This window comes from Dermacentor albipictus, chromosome 9 (assembly GCF_038994185.2).
Source record: "Dermacentor albipictus isolate Rhodes 1998 colony chromosome 9, USDA_Dalb.pri_finalv2, whole genome shotgun sequence".
Classification (NCBI taxonomy): Eukaryota; Metazoa; Arthropoda; class Arachnida; order Ixodida; family Ixodidae; genus Dermacentor; species Dermacentor albipictus.
Window position 1 is genome coordinate 130,799,735 of NC_091829.1, and position 17,124 is coordinate 130,816,858.

The window sequence follows — 17,124 nt, forward strand, 5'->3', positions numbered from 1 at the left end:
TGTGCCCTGTGTTTTCGACTGTTGGTGCCCGTCTTTTGCACCGTGTTTGTGTTATGATTATTTACCAACATACCCGCGCCTCTAGCCTGGTTAGCTAGCCTTGGCTTAATTCTGAAGACCCTCTATAACATAGGTGGCGTGTGCTGCCTGTAGGGGCGCGACAAGGAGTGCTGCTGGAACCTGCCACGTTAAAATGACAGAATAAACTCAGAAGAAAGGTAATACAAACTCAGTGGAACCAAAGAGGATGTAGAAAAAGATAAGGGTAACCAGAATGGGATTCATGGAACAGTAATGAATTAACATTATTTACCTCATAGAAGGCATGGCATCCATCGTTGCTTTCAACTATACAACACACGTATACAAACACAGCCACTAACACGACTAACGGAACACGCAACACGTGTCCAGGCTTGCCTGGGGGCAACGTTTATCTGCTGACGGCCGAGTGCCAACTGTGCAAAGCTGCATTCCAGTACACTGCACGTGCCCCCTCTATCAGGTGGCTCCCACCCTTCCACGCAAGTCGGCCTCCTCTCCACTACTATGTCTACTACTATGTCTTTCCCGTACACAAGTAAGGTTGCCAACTGCCCCAGATTTGACTGGACAGTACCATCTCTTGGGTAGATGAACCAACTTGATCTAGTTGGGACAGCATACTGGATAACAAAAATATACCAGATTTCCTTTTTAAATTGATTGACAGCTTGTTTGCACATTCTTCCTTTTTGTTTTCTGTTGCACTGTCATAAACATAAAGGCAGTTTCATTTTTCATCTCCAGTTCTGCTGTAGGCCCCCACTTTTCCCATTAACTCCATCCGTATTGGTAGCCATATTAGTCAAGCAACTATACGGCACCTTTGTTGGCGTAAATTGCAAGGAGGTAGGACACCGAAATTTGAGCTTTGCTGAACATACAAACTGATGGCTCCTGGACCTGACAGGGTTTGTCATCGCCAGATGCCATCGCACCAAGAGTTGGCAACCCTATGCGCAAGCGGATAGGCGGTGCGAGCACATTTGAGAACCCCACAATGGCTTTTCGTGTCGCATGACCATTCTCATTCTGATGCATTAAAACTGGCTAAACGAAGATGGCAATTATGTAAAGCCTCACAGCCACGTTTCGGATACATGGATTTGGGATATATTCGAGCTGCAATAGAATGATACCAATTATGCTCCCAAGGTTATGGCAGAAAGAGGGAGTCAGGTGAGAACGCTCTTCACAAAGGATATGTGGTCTGCTATGTCTTCTGAGATGGCAGCATGGAACATGCTTTGACACCAGATACTTAAATTTGTATGGCCCTTAAAACGACAGAAAACTGAATCTCATGGTAGACTTCCTTTCACGTTCACTCAACAAAGATAAGGTGGAAGGGCACTGACCTTTTCTGGCTTGACCCACTTGTCCAACTCCATGATGGTACCCTTTATTTCATTGCGGGTGTATTGGATCTCGAAGAGAATGCTCTCGAACTTGTTCTGAAAGAAACAAACTCCTAAGCATTGTCACACAGAGGGTCTTCAGCTAACTGGCAGATGTTTTCGACCAAGTGCAGCGGCACACCTCATAACAATCCTTCGGTCATGCTGCAAGATGGAAGAAAGTAGCACAGAGCTACAAAAGAAACCAAATTCTTTCCCTTTCATGAACTCTCCCTCCCACTTTTGTGGTCTTTCTCAGAACTAATTTGCCATATTTAGCTTTTGCACTCATTCCTGAATGGGAAGCACATTGGCTTAAGCAACACAGCGAGACTTATTTTCAGACAAAAAAAAAGGCTTCAGGAAGAATATCTAGCAGCATACCAGCACTGGAATGCCACATGTGTTATGTTCCAGCAGAACGGTGTTCAGGCGGTTCACACAATAACCCTCTGGAAAACACACTCAAATTTGATCGACCAAGTGTGAAAGCCCTGGAAAACTCTGTCAAGGTCCCGAGTTTGATAGCGCACCAGAACCAAGTTTTCTTCACCTGCAATGCTTTCATTTGGAGAAACCTATATAGATTTCCTTTGCAGGTGAAGACAATTTTCCTTCGCACAAATCTTCCTCCACTCTTTGGCAGAACTGATTTGCCATAGAAGACACGATAAATAGAGGGCATGCAGCTGTCTTAATCAAAAGCTATGGATGAAAAATGCCTAAAACAGACAAAGGAAAACACAAGCACAGACAACACATTGCCACTACGCAAGGAAGAAAGGGTGTGGTGCACTTCTCAGCTCTGAACAAAGCTTGAGCAAAACAGCGACTGATCCATGATGTTTAATGGACCAAACAAACTTCATGGCTATGACAGATGCCATAGTGAAGGGTCTAATTCTGACCTCCCGGGGTTCACAGCTGAATCCGTGCACAGAAACATTTCTTTTTTTTTTACTTTGTCCCCCTTTAAAATGTGGTCAGGAATCGAACCAAATTTCTGTGAAACGTACCAAATGTGACCTGTTTCCCAAGGTATGTGGCAGGAACCCGAGACAGAATTAAGAGGTGGGGTTACCACTGGCAGCTCTAGTACAATATGCACAAGCTGGCAACCGACACAGGATCCATCGACAAGCTATTGTATGTGCTATCGATGTACACATACAATCAAAAGCAGGCCACACAGAGATGACATTATGAACCACAGACCGGATGGGAAAGAAGTACAGGCTGGGCACTGCCATCGGTGCTGCCCAACTCCATCAAAACGAAGGGAAAATTAGAAAGGCAAATATCACGCTTGTAGTATCTACGCTCCTATCAAGTGCTTTTCAAAATTAATTTGGTCATGTATTCCTGGGAGGTAGACTCATTCCAAGGTGTTTTTGAAGCTTCAAAAAACATATGGTTCACAGTAGGGCACAGTACTGGCTTGGACCATGCCTGTTAAGCAACACTTGACTGGTGCTCGAGATGAGCCAGGGTCTCAGTCAAGCACATAGCAGGCCCGGGCATTCTATTTGCAACTTCGCAACACTGAAGGCTATGATGACTGCAGCGTTAATGAAATTTTCGCTCGGTGGGGTTTGTCAGTTTCTGGGAAACTAGAGGTAAGCAGGCCATGACAAAGCAGCGATATGCTGCACAGAGTAATGCATATTAGTCTGGCTTTTCAGTCACTGGGAAAACGGTACTAGTGATCCCCGAGGCAACTATGTGCCCCCTCTCTTTAATGTGATTAGCATTCTTTGTCTATTTACCTATCTATCCTGTAACACCATATGGTTCAAGTTGTCCACTAATATGAGCCACTGCATATGTCCTCAGGGTCGTGATCCCATAGTGTCCATTCCATCGTCATACAGTCATCATCACTCTGTTGTCATGCTGTGCTAGGTAACACAGCTGTACCATTGTCATCATACTGCCGTCTTCATTCTATCAACAACATTCTATCATATTGATGCTGTCCTTCAACCATGCTATTGTCATCATTGCGTTGTCGCCATACTGTCATTGTGATGTCATCACTGTAGATTTGTCGTGATGCAATCATGGTCGTTCCATCATAATCACTCCACTTTCGCCATTTGATTCTCATCCCACCACATCTTAATACAGTTGGCATCATACCACCTTCGTTGTTCTACTGACGTCATTCTATAGTATTCAGGCTGTTCATGGCTGGCAAGCAAAGGTCATAGCAAAGCGGGCCAATCATGCTCTGGTTAGAGACTGTATGTCACCTAAAGCCAAAGCAATTGAAATCTCAAAATGACCACAGATTTTAAATAAAGGTGCCTTCGGTAATACAGTGTGTCGCTGCATTGTACGAAAGATAATTACATTAAGTTACGTCATCTTGAGATAGGTTCTACCAGAAATTTTTCAGCTTCACGACAGTGGAAAACTCTGGTCAATGTTGTTTCCAAGCTATTAAGACCTCAGATTCCCAGAGGTGATCAAGCTATTTGTATTGAAAGAGCGTTGAAAAGATTGCGAATTGTTTGTATGTTGGGAGACTCGCGGAAAGCAATTTTGAAGACTCTTCAGTTGCCCAAAGTGTCCTTAGTACAGGATACTTTGCCTCAAGAAAATTCAGTGAAAAAAATTTCAATAGAACAGGTAATACTTGTTAAGTGCAAATGTGCCAAAAGGCAGAATCTTGGCAGTACCTTCTGCAGCACAAGATTATGTAAATCTCAAGTCATTGATTTGCCACATTGCATTGCCTTGTGCCTAATCAGTTCAATGGAAAAAAGAAAGATAAAATAAAACAAAACAAATATTAAATTTGTTCTTAGAGTAATTAAATAAAGTAGGAGCAAATAAAATCTGGAATGTTCGTCCACAAATTTATGTTAAGGCATGGTGCAATCCACTACTGGTTTCCATTTAATTTCTTTGTTCGAGCGAGCTAAATATTCTGGCATAAGTTTGTTGCCTAATTAGTGCAACTAATTAAATTAATATTTTCAAGTGTTGATGGTTATTGTATAAATAGCTTAAGCCAATGCGAAAGCTGTAAATTTTTGCAGCGTTGGTAAAATTTAAATCTCAGTGCATTTTCCTTTTGAATGATACTTTGTTCTTTGTTCACTATTTTTTTTTTAATATATATCTTTTAAAGCAATGCACAATGCTGCAGTATCATGCTTCTTTCCTTCAGATAATGCAAAGCTGTCATCATGGCGCAACAGATAAGCAGCAGTCTCGCACGATCCTCAGCTGAGCAGTCTGCCAATTGCAAGTAGCATTAGATGCACATGCAACCAAGCAAGCTACACACAAACTGCTTACAAATGAGCAACTATTCAATATCATAATGTCATTTTTCCTGTATATTCGCATTTAACATGCAATTTAAGCAAATCAAGAACACCTCATGATTTCAGAAGTGTTTGCCTGAGCTAATTGGTTGCACATAGCACAATTGGTCTCCAGCAGAACGGTCTGACACACATAGGAAGAGAAGACGACACACGCCGGACTAGCAACTGAGTGTTTATTATTGATTTTTTTACACTTCTTATAGCGCAAGACAGGCCATGTTTCTTTTTTGTGTCATGCCAAATATCCGACTCCTTAGGTTGAAATATCATCTTTGCACAAGTCGCCCTTTTCTTTTACTGTCGTAGTATTGACTGTGTACTGATGCAAGATTTCCCGCTTCTGTCAATTTCCATGGCTTCTAAAACTTTGCGTGTCAGCTTGTCTTTACTTTTCCTAAAAGCTTGATGTCATGAAATTAAACTATGCAATGGTGCTGGTGATAATGAAAGAAGTAATGCACAATAAGCAAAATAAGCAATGCACAATAAACTACAAGAAGAAGCACACTACCTGCAAAAGAGGGGTGACATATGATATACACTTATGTGGCCAATGGTATATAGGACAAACAGGCAGGTGTATCAATGACAGGACAAGAGAGCATGCAGCATCTTTGGAAGGAGTTTCAGCTTTGCACCGTTCAATTTCAGGACATCAAAGCTTTAGGAACAAGTAAGGACAAGCTGACGCGCGAGATTTGAGAAGCCATGACAGAATTGACAGAAGTGGGAAATCTTGCATCAGTAAACCACGAATACTACTAACAGAAAAAGAAGATGGTTACTTGCACAAAGACGATATTTCAACCTAAGGAGTCGGATCATTGGCATGGCACAAAAAAGAAGCATTGACTGTCTTGTGCTATAAAAAGTGTAGTAAACATTCAGTCCAGTGTGTGTTGTCTCTTCCTGTCCCTGTCGAACGTCCTACTGGAAACCAATTGACCTAATCATTATCTAATCATAGGAGTGATTTGATTGCCAGGTATGCGATGTGCTTACAGCTTTTTGTATGCAGGTAACAAAGTATGTGGCAGAATGTCATGCAAAATGGATAGCAGGCAACAAATCTGACAAAAGGATAGCACCAAAACTGAAAATGGAAGCCTTGCGCAATGCAAGAAAAAAAAAATAGCTTGCGACAGCACAAGTGAGGTGCAGGGGGGCAACACTTTTAAACAATGCTGGACTGGGTGGACACGATGGGCTCGCAGGTCAGCTGAACCCACACCTACATGAGAGGTTCTCAAGACGGAGGGCCTGTCTACGAGTGCCTCGGATCATCACCAGGCGCATGACGTCGGAGCGGTATGACCACTCACCCTACATTCACAGACTGCTGCGGACACATAAGGGATCTACCACGACTACTTCAGTCTGCCACCCCCTTTTAAAATGGGTAAAAAGCCCCGGTAAGAAACAAGAAAAACAGAAAAAAGAAACAAAGTTTGCTGTGGTACCCTATATACATAGATTATCCTATGGTTTAAGGAACGTGGCCAATAGGTATGACTTCAATACAGTTTTCTCGGCCTCTCGCAAGTTGTCTAACATGTGCCCTATGATAAATAGGAAACTTGAACAGGGTGGCAAAAAAAAGAAAAGATGACTGCAGCGTTAAACATGTGTCCCCTTTAGTGCCTTGCAACACCGGTATAGTTTATCAGATGCCACTCGAGTGCGGGAAAGCTTAAATTGGACAGAGCTGCAGGTGCATTAACATTAGACTAAAAGAACACAAACATTCACTACACAATCCTAATCTATCACATTTAGCGTCACACTGTTTCAATTGTGGCTGTAAACCTTTCTTTGAAGACACAAGAATTCTTTCCAGACACAAATGCCAAACTACACGGGAAATTACCGAGGCATTCCACATCAAAAGATTAAGAGACACTTGCGTTAGCCATGCATCGCTGTCTCTGTTAGATTGCGAATTTCAGTACCTTCACAATACGTGTACTCATCTGAAGCAATCTTTTTTTGTTTCCTTCTTTGGCTTCCATACCTCCTGATATGTGTAACCGATGTTTTTTACCTTGTCGTGTTCTTATGCTGCTGTTTTTGCAATCACCTATATATATCCATTCATGGTTATGTTGCGCTCAGTTTTACAAAGACGATATTAAGAAAGGACAGGACGTGGACGGACGTAGCGCAAACTACCAACTGTTTAATAATGTTAAGTAACGCGCTTATATACAAGGAGATATCTCCTTGTATATAAGCGCGTTATTTCTCCTTGTATATAAGCGCGTTACTTAACATTATTAAACAGTTGGTAGTTTGCGCTACGTCCGTCCACGTCCTGTCCTTTCTTAATATCGTCTTTGTAAAACTGAGCGCAACATAACCATGAACGTTCACCAACTAGCCCCCTTCATTGCTTTACCTATATATATGTTCTTCGTTTTAGTAAAGATTTAGTCAAGAGTTAGTACTCGTCCTGTCTGCTCCTTTCTGAGTCCGTGTTCACTTCGCGCTACAAGCCAAGACCATGTTGCACAAACTTCCTCTCATCATATTTATGGACACTTGAGATTAACGATACTACTCACTTGTGTTAAACGTATGTGCTGCCATTCAATCTATTAAAAATGCGAAGTGTTTCACTTGGAAAGTCCTTATTCTGCCCAATAGTTGTCAATCTCAAGTCAGGTGTGCCAGCAAGCAAGAGTAGAGGCAGGGAAAAAACATTGCGAACTGTACTCCTGCCAGCAACATCTTCACGGCCTTGTGTAGTGGCCCATGTTCCAGGGGCATTGGCCAGAAAAAAGTCTTCCTGGATGCATTGTGAAAACATGTTTGCTCAACTGTTTAAAACACTGGTGCAGCAGGCCTTGTAGCAATTGCCACAGCTCAGAAAGCGGCTGCCTTCATAACTGCCGTCCTTGCAAGTCAGGCATGACGCAAACACCAGTCTCGCCCCAGGCCGTCAGATGTTGCTGGCTGGCATTTTATCATGCACTACCCCAGACTAATGTTTTGCCCCACCTGTAGAATGAGGAAGTGTCTTCACAGTACACATTCACAGACTGCGATTGTACAGAAACTTAGTTAAGTAGGTGGAGATGGTTGGGGTGGAATGAACCGTGTAAATCCAAGCAGCATCAGAATGTTTTACCCAATAGAACAGCATTACCTGCACTGTGCGAGCATGCAAGCAACGTACGTTAAAGCTGTTTTGTGCTGCGATGGTTGCCTCATTTTTCGTTGTGTTGCCTATGCACGCATCATCACGCTTTTCTTGCTTATAAATCTTCGCTAGAAATTAACGCTTTCAGATTATTCAATGATAACAAAATGACGAGATCATGACTGACCTTGTTCAGGTCTTCCTTGAGGGCGTCTACAAAACGGTCGTGGTAGTCGGCGAGAAATCGGTCCATGGCCTTGAGTTGCTCGACGCGATAGCTGGTAGGCCGTGTTTTACCGAGCTTGAAGGACCGCCGCAGCTCGTCCACGCGCTGCAACATCATCGGGGCAATTGTCATCGAATCGCCAGACAAGGATTAAGCGAGTAGTTACCTTGGAGTAGCTGCTCGACATCTCGTCACTTCCACCAAGGCCGGCAGCTTCGAGAGGTGAAAAAAAAAAAAAGAAACCTTTTAGTGCATCCAACTCCAGGTGCTGCCAACAAAATAGAAGTTTTGAAATGACGAGTGGGGGGTGTGCCCGGTAGAGTTTCGAAGGGAGAAGAAAAGCAGCGGCTGAGTGCCGTCGTCGTCACCGAAGAAAGTGCAGACGGCGCGGCCACGGTAACCTAGATCGCGTTCTTTCTAGACCGAAAGCAATCACAAGCAGAACGCAGTCCGGTTCACGCGTATACGTACACATGACGGTGAGTGAAAACGGCCGTGGGGCACCTCTCACCTCGCGGCGGTTGCCAAGAATGTCAGCTGCAGGACGACGATGACAAACACACCGAACTAAGGTCACACCGAACGGTTGTTTAGCACCCTGGCGGAGCGAACACTTGACAGCGGCGATACAGCCGGACGCACAACGAGTACTACACATCAGCCAAGCGCTTCGCATAACGCGATAGCGAGGAGGAGGTAGCGAGGATCGTCAGTTTGTATTTTAATCAGTGATTCCAAGGCGCCGCAGCGCCGCGCTGGAACATAGCGGGCGTCGTTTGCAACAGCGACGCACGCTTTCCTTTTGAAACTGCTGCGCTTAAACTTTTGTAGAACTGCGCGAAAAATCAAGGCCGCAAAGTGACCTCCAGAAGGCGGCGGCGCAAACTATTCCATGTGAGCGCGCACGGCGGGAATAAAAATGTGTGCCGTCGTTGCGACATTGGCTCGCTGTTTTTACTCATACGACCTCGTATCAATATGGTTTCTAGCCCGCACACTCTTCCTGACGTTATGTCGCTTCTTTGACAGTCGCCTTGCGAGATCAACGCGGGCTCACTACTGAGAGTACGCTTTCGTTGAGCGGGCGACAGATTTTTCTTCGGGGACACCCGCACGAGGAAAATCTTATGATAGACGCATGACAAGCGCTATTACTGGGTCGCCGGCCCGCGCTTCCTCTCCACACACATTTTGCGCACATGCATTCATGACAACATATTATACGCTTCAAATATACGTTCTGGTAAGAACGCTAGCGGAGCGACGCGCAGCAGCACGGCACGCGTACCGTACACCCTCTCTTTTTTCTTTTTTCCTCATCGGCGCTTTTCCTCTTCAGACCGCACCGTACGAAAGTTTCCTTCACGTATCGGCGCAGCGCCGCCGATCGCGACCGCAAAAGCAGGAACTACGCGCGTATCGGGGAAAGCCAAGTGGGCAGCCTCCTTCTCTACTACCCATGCATGTGTCCCGGTGAAAGTTTCAGATTCATCCCCTGTGCGGAAACGCCGATCAACATAGCTGTAACCCCTAGAGCTACAAAACGCGATGCCCTGACTATGCATATTCGCCGCGGTATGTCTGCTCGTCTCAGCTGCGCTGCAGTGGAAATTTTAGAGAATTTCTTGCCTGGGAGCCAGGCTTTGCGTTCCGTCACACGCGTGCGCGCACTGCAGCACGAGAGGTCGCAGACGCCGTTTAGATGTCGTTTTCACGCGTGTGCTGCTCACGCTACGCGATATGCGCAACAGTACACTGCTGCAATATGTGTCTGTTCGCTTACGCACGTGCACCAACTCAGAACCGTGGCCCAACAAATGCACTAGTTAGCAATGAAACTAATACAGCAATGGCCGGCGTCAGCACCCCATGACTCGACCGACTCTGTGTGTGCTGACGCCGAGACTGCCGGCCGCATGCATGCTTATGCCGCAAAAGCGCATTTCCAGGCATGGAAATCAGCGAATACTGTGACGAAGTCTCTGCATAGCGCTGACGCGCAGTAGTTTAGTTTTCTTTTCGGAGAAAATCGAATGACGCCGTGCCAGCAACGGTTTCGTTGTCATATTCATTTGTTGACAGTACCCACGAAACACGCAAGCAGCTATTTGATGTCTAAAAGATGTCTTCAACGGCTAATTCAAAAGCCTAGTAGCTGTCTTGATCAAGACATTTTGTAGCCATGGACGTCTAGAAGTACTTCAGTTAGCCCTGCTAACGTTACGCTAAAAGTTGGCTAATGGACAGCTTGACAAGAACAACTGAAGACTTTTATTAGACATTCCCTCAAATTTTTGCGGCAGCTCTTACAGTAACACGACGTTTGCCCACAGTTACAATTTATTTTAAACGAGGCATGGACATCAGAAAAAAAAATAGTTTATATTGTCGGATAGAGTGATGCAGAGGTATTTTTTCCAGATGTGAAACATGGGAATAGTGTAGTACAGCCTCATTGGTCAATTTGTGCTTTTTAATTAGACCAATCAATTGAATGCCACCTCTCAGAATTATTTTGCAAATCAAACAAGATCTGTATTGTATGCTGATATACTTCCAATGTTCACTCATTGACCTAAACAAGAACATCTCTGCGTGAAACACACCATTATTGACAAAACTTCGCCCTGCTGGGTCTCCACCAAATTGAAATAGTTTCTAGCAAAGAAAAATTTTGTCAGTGATGCTGCAGTTCAGGCAAAAATTATATCCTGGTTTCAGCTACAGGGGGCACAATAGCCTTACACCAGTATACGAAACAGAACACTGTGCTGCAATGAGTTAAGAAATAAAGGATAGTACACATCTGGAAAAACACTCTGCGAACCATGCGAACCACTCTAACTAGCAATATAAATATATTTTTTCTGATGTCCATGCTTCATTTAAAAGTAAATTGTAACTTACTTTCCGGGTGCCTCTTGTAAGGTAACGCCAAATGCTTGCACAGCATCATGCAGAAATAATGGCCAGTTCTTCGGCATACCATCCATTAGTGAATTCCTTGTATGTTGCATGTGACAAGATACTGAAAGGTAAATCATAATATGCTGTTATTTTTTTTTTCATAAATTGTATGATGAGCTTTTCATGCATAAAAGGTGATTGCAAGCTAAAATGCAGCAAGGCATCAACTTCACACCATGTCACATACTCATACTTTATTACCTAATAGATTAGAAAAGATGCAGAAAGTGTAATTAAGAAGAGTGACAAATAGCAGCAAAGGTGATCATCGATAAATCTTGAAGATGATTGCCGCCGCTGCCAGAGTAGGCCAGCCTTCGTAGGAGAGCACTGGCTGCCCACAAAAGCTTGCTGTCACAGGCCACCCGTGACGGTTCTTGTAGACATAGGAAAGCAATACCTGCACAGAACAGGAAAAAAAGGGCAAGGGAGGAAATGGGAATGTTGAAATTGGAACTTCAATTAGCAATATGTGCTACGTAAGAAGTTTGGCTCACATTAAAAATAAATTTAAACATTCCTTTCTCTTAAATTACGGGTATCTTAAGGTATGTATGCGATGATGTTTAAAATGACTAGTATATTTCCTATCATGAGAAGCCAACAAACACTGACACCAAGGACAACATAGGGGAAATTACTTGTGCTTAATAAATTAAATAAACGATAAATTAATGGAAATTAAAGTGGATGAAAAAACACCTTGCCGCAGGTGTGAACTGAACCCACAACCTTCGCATTTCGCGTGCTATGCTCTACCAATTGAGCTACAGCGGTGTCGTTTTCCCACCCACTTTCATGGGTATTTATGTGTCCTAGTAGAACACTGGGAGTGTTAGCCAGCGCCTCAACTCAGAGGCCTTGTTCCTGGCATATAGTCATTAAGTTGCATAGCAGAGTCAAAATCAGCCTTTAAATTATTGTATGGTGTTTTGTGGCTAAAAAGCCACTTATCAACCTGTCAAACAAGTCTGAGAAGCTTCCAGCAAAATATCAGTTTAAAACAGTAATTCACTCTGCAGGTAAATGATGTACTAACTTAATTAAGTTAAATAGCGTCTTATATTGTTGAACTAAAAGCAAGTTTGGCATTTTGCGCTGCCTAGCTGTTGCCTTTCTTTCAAACTTAAACATGACACAGTACAGAGTAAGCAGGTAGCATGCAAAGGAGGACTGGTGATAAAGTAGTGTTCCAAAGTAACACTCCTAGCTGGATCAATCACTTTTGTTGATATATTTTCAAGTGACCCTAATTGGCTTCGGGCAATACCTCACACAAATGATGCAACACCTTGGATGATGCTTCATACAAAGTTGAAAGTATCTCATGATGTGATCAAACGATAACATTGCCCGCTGACTTGGAAGTGTTAACATGCTGTTTGCGTGAGAAAGTGCGAAGTGATTCGTATAGGTGGCAAATTATCAGTGTATCTATACTCTCGGGTAATTCTGAGCATCTATGCTGACTTGCAACTGAGAAGCTACTGCACACAAAAAGGTGTATTCAAGTAATGGTCCATGCAGAATAATTGCCCACCTAGTGAAGAGGCAAATGTGGCAGGCTAATGGGCCAGGGCAAATAGATTGATAAATTCTGATAACACATCCAATGATATTATTGAAATAAGTGATAAAAAACAGCACAGGTGAAATTGCAGTCATGACAAAATTTTAAAAGCACCTCTGCAAACTGCTGGAACCCTCAGCATCATGCCTGTTCTACACGCACATATGTTGCAGCGCAATCTATATCTCAGACGCAGGCGCATCCACAGATCACTTTGTAATCTCCTCACAATAAGGTTAAAAAACAGTCTGGCACAAGCTACTTGATGCGATTCATTTTGCAAGCACCAGCCAAGTGCTCATGGTGGTAGAACGAAATTGAAGTTTGTCCTTGTATGGAAGCCTTGGCCCATGTTTTATCAATTCTAGCGGCAAAGCACAACTTTTACAGCACACATAAATCTTAAATAAGACTGCTTGCTGATGCTGTACAGTAAGTTCCTGTAAAGAAACTAAATCACACAGGAAACATTTAGAATACCAAACTAATCAAATACTGGCTTGAATACATTTGTGCATTAGGGAAGCAAGGTGTAATGTACACTGTTGTAGAAAATTTTTACTCATGTATGGAATACTTCTATGACACAGCAGAGTTAATTTGTGAGTTCTTACATAGCAATGACTACCTACAGGTAAATTTTGTAAGGCTTAGGGAAACTAATTATTAGTAGAACTGTGTATGTACACTGGCACTGAGAAATTGGTTATAATAGTGGCAGCTTATAATGGACCAGAGCTAAAAAATGGCCGTTGGTGAGACACCAACTAGCTATTTTACCACGAAGCGCTCCCTGGCCTTAACCCACATAAAAAGCACTGGGAGGACCAGAGAGGGTACAGTACATTGGCTTACACTGATCATGATGAGGTCCCGTCATCCAGCTAGCGCCAAGGTACAAGAAGGATGTCCAGCCGTCTATAGAGTGAAAGGGACAAAATAAGATAGCATCAAGTCAGTTGAAAGGCAGATTTGCAATTACACATAAGGTGACCCAGTCACAGTCATTCATTAATAAATGCCAAGCTGTCGTGATTTCACTCCCAGATGAAGCACCTACTAGGTTAAAGGTTTTGCTGCTTATTTAGAACAAAACAAGTGAAATTTGTACATCAGCAGACGATTTAATTTGGAATTGTATAGATGAAGTAAACATTGCAGTTATATTTTTTGTTTTGCTATAAAGTGGGATAGCTACAAACTGCATAGTCACTGACACACGCGCGCACACGTAAGTACAAAAGGACACAAAATAAGGCGAGTTCAGTCTGGTTCAGCATTACAGCCAGCGCGTCATCTTCGAATGCACTCCTTTCGGTTGGCTCGTGCTACGTTAACCACAGGCTAACAAGCAGGGCAAAGTTCTGACTGTTGTTGCGGAAGTCGTGGAGCGCGGTAGTGCTGAACGGCTGAACACAAGCAGAACCCTCGTATAAAAGTAATGACGAAAACTCGCAGGGCAGAAGAGCCCATATATCAAGAATTGCCGCGGGTAACACCTAAATATATTCACATTGTTGACGAAAAACGAAGCGCAATGCATTTCACTTACCGGAAAAAGTGTTATCCGAACGTGCGACGTACAAAGACGCACCGAGACACGAAGGCGGCGAACGCAGATCCCGCCATTGTGGTAGTAAGCCGTCGGCGAAAACACGCAATACAGCCGATGTCACGAAGCACTGATGCAAAACACACGGCAAACAGCATCAGCACAGCTAAATGACTCCAGTTAATGTCCAGTATAAATGTACAGAACGGCTTGAACAACTGGCATAACGAACCCACGACCGAGACATTGCGGGCGGGAGTGGCCGTTTTTTTTCAAACTTCCTGCCTCCCAGTGTTTCCAGCACAGAATGAGATGTTCGACAAATTTGGATTAGGCCGCCGAAGTGGTCGCAGCGCGGTGGCTCTGTGACACCGCTGTGCAACACCGGCATTTCGCTCCTGCTGCTGCGCGATCATAGAATGGTTTCCAGGCGTTGCGTGCGCGCCCTGTATGGAAAACAATAACACGCCCTTGATTGTTGAAGTTCTGGTGTGAAATTATTTAATATTAAAGCCAATTAACTTATGTTGCTTCGAACGAGTTCGATTTGTCTGAGGCGTCTTTTATTCGCTAACGTCGACGGCCGACGGTAACCGCACATTTAACACGTCGTTTGGCATTTTATGCACTTTTAGACAAAAAGATCTAGAAAAGTTCTTGAGTTAGACATTCTGAATGCGTTTACCAAAACAGACTCTAGTGACACCCGTAGTGGGTTTTGCCGCAGATAGAATATATGGTAGCACATTCCAAGTGCTGAGGTTATGTTTAGAAGAAATTCTATTTTCAGTCTTATCATAGACCAAGACGTCTATAGCCGTTTGTAGCCATTTCAAGAAGTTTTTAAGAGGTTTTGTGTTTCGTGGGTACCATATTTAACGTGACAACGGCTGTTTAGACACATTTTATGTACAGTTCCTTATTTTATTGCCGCACATGACTCTCTGTGCCAGGTCAGTCGATCCATTTGCTTTCGCTTGTTCGCTCGATGAACGCGTTCTGAAACAGTTTCGAGTGCTCTATACTTTCGGTTAATTATATACGTGGGTCGTGTGATCATCAATATCCCTTTAGGTCCTTTAAATTCCTGTACGTGCCAGTTTTCCAATAAAAAGAACTCATCCGCGTGCACCTTTAGAGACGACTGCATTTTTCATCATGATTATGCTAAAATGGCGCGCGCACTCTCGACAAGATGATCAACTAGCTCTCAGCGAACGCAGGCGCCTTTTCCGATAACTGAACACTACAATAAAACAAGAAATGAACCCTGAACACCCACACGTAAGCAAGCGAGACCGGCTGTATATATACAGCTCGTTGACAGCGTAATTAACTTAATGCGCAGAGCTGCTACTTGTATACTACACAGCCAATTTTGTTGATCGCCACCACGTAGTTGCACAGGATGTTGAAAATTCCAGCGTGTAAGGCCCATGACCCTCATGACAATTCACCACGCATCAATAACGCCGCTGCCAATGCTTGGGCACCGCGCGCTGGTCGGCGTAGTCTCTCGCCTAAATAGAGTTTGCTACCAACTCGACGGGTCCGCCCGCACTCCATGGCATGTGCTGCATTCGGTAGCGCACGACGGCCTATAGGCACGTGTAGAACAATTTTCGAGTGCGAGAACTACGCACAGAAGTCAAAACAAGGCACAAAGCGAGCAAGAACGGGGCGGCGTATTTTCCGGGCTATTTGGTTAGAATCCATGGTAGAGTGTATAAGCGCGACTGGACGAGGACGAAGAAAGAAACAGATACACAGACACAGCGCTTCACTTTCAACTATCGATTTTTATTTTCGCACGCATCTATAAATATATACCGTGGGAGCGGAAACAAACGTAACAGCAAAAAAGAACATAGAGTGGTACATTTCGTTGAACCGGACACGTGTGCAAGGCAAGGGAAAAAAGAAAAAAACATGTACTGCAATCGTCACAAAGACAAACCAAGGGATCGTATCTCCTTTTCCGAAAGTGACCCCGAAGGCTTGCTTATAAGCACTTTTGCTCTAATTTTGCTATCTCGTAGGCCTCTACAATCTCCCTCGTCATCCTGCTATGAGCCTTATACAGAACGGAAGTGCTTTCAAACATGGCCTTGCAGGAACAATCTCGGCAGTGAATACCCAAATGACCCGAGATTACCTTAGTGACGTTATATTGATGCTCCTTTAATGCATCTGCCGGTTTGATCAATATACGTACTTCCGCATGAAAGTGGGATGGATTCTAACCAACCATGGATTACCAACCATGGATCAACCATGGATCTAACCATAGATTCTAACCAACTAGCCCGCCAACGTGTTTTAACCAAGTTCATTTCTAGTACATCGGGCATCCCACCGTGGCATCTCGTTGAACCGTGCCGCATCGTCCCACTGATTGCTTCGGCAACTTGCAGAGCTCGCATGCTCGGCTCCTGCATCCGACACAAGATTCTGCCACACGAAATTCTCGCATTATTCGGGTGCTGCCAACCTTCGACTAACCACGGGATTCGAATCTGCAAACTGATGCGCTCGGAATGGCAGCGACAAGTGCTAATGTACAGAGAAAACTTGCGGCTACTTCTGGAACCTACAACAAGTGGGAACTCGTGGCGTTCTCCCGGATCATCAACCGCATGACGGAATTCCTATGTCAGCATGCTCTTCCAAGCCTGAGACAGCGACTACAGAAGAAGCCAGGTACACATCGTCGGTGACGTGGCGCTGCCAAACAAGGTACAGCAAGTACTCAAATGTGGGCCGAAGTTCGCGACTCAGCCAAAGTAGTCTGCTCCCGATCTGTTGGCAATGGTACGCCAAGTGTCAAAGCGTGTACCTGAAGCCGAGACGGAAAGGTGTGTATCTGAGGCTGTGGATGTGCTTACGCGGTCCC

At 44.0% G+C, this 17,124-nt stretch overlaps 1 protein-coding gene and 1 long non-coding RNA gene across 6 annotated transcripts in view; both read right to left on the minus strand.

The window, feature by feature from the left end:
- Aldh-III (Aldehyde dehydrogenase type III) overlaps window positions 1-8,884 on the minus strand; it is a 224,632-nt gene extending 215,748 nt beyond the window's left edge. The window contains exons 1-4 of one of the 5 annotated variants that reach the window (XR_011508491.1): window positions 8,614-8,878; window positions 8,309-8,355; window positions 8,104-8,247; window positions 1,401-1,496 (exon numbers count right to left, since the gene is read on the minus strand). Coding sequence is in view for 4 of the 5 variants with exons in the window: in XM_070525379.1 (XP_070381480.1) it covers window positions 1,401-1,496; window positions 8,104-8,247; window positions 8,309-8,355; window positions 8,614-8,818 (492 nt within the window). In the remaining variant the exon portion in view is untranslated. Of the gene's footprint in view, window positions 1-1,400; window positions 1,497-8,103; window positions 8,248-8,308; window positions 8,356-8,613 lie in introns of all 5 variants that reach the window. The other 4 variants (XM_070525379.1, XM_070525380.1, XM_070525381.1 and 1 more) reach the window with 4 other exon arrangements.
- A 2,404-nt stretch (window positions 8,885-11,288) lies between these two features.
- On the minus strand, window positions 11,289-14,553 carry LOC139050213 (uncharacterized). Its single transcript, XR_011508813.1, has 3 exons — window positions 14,232-14,553; window positions 13,535-13,597; window positions 11,289-11,509 (listed from the first exon to the last, which is right to left on the minus strand). It is a non-coding gene; the product is annotated as an uncharacterized lncRNA (long non-coding RNA).
- Between the last annotated feature and the right edge of the window lie 2,571 nt (window positions 14,554-17,124).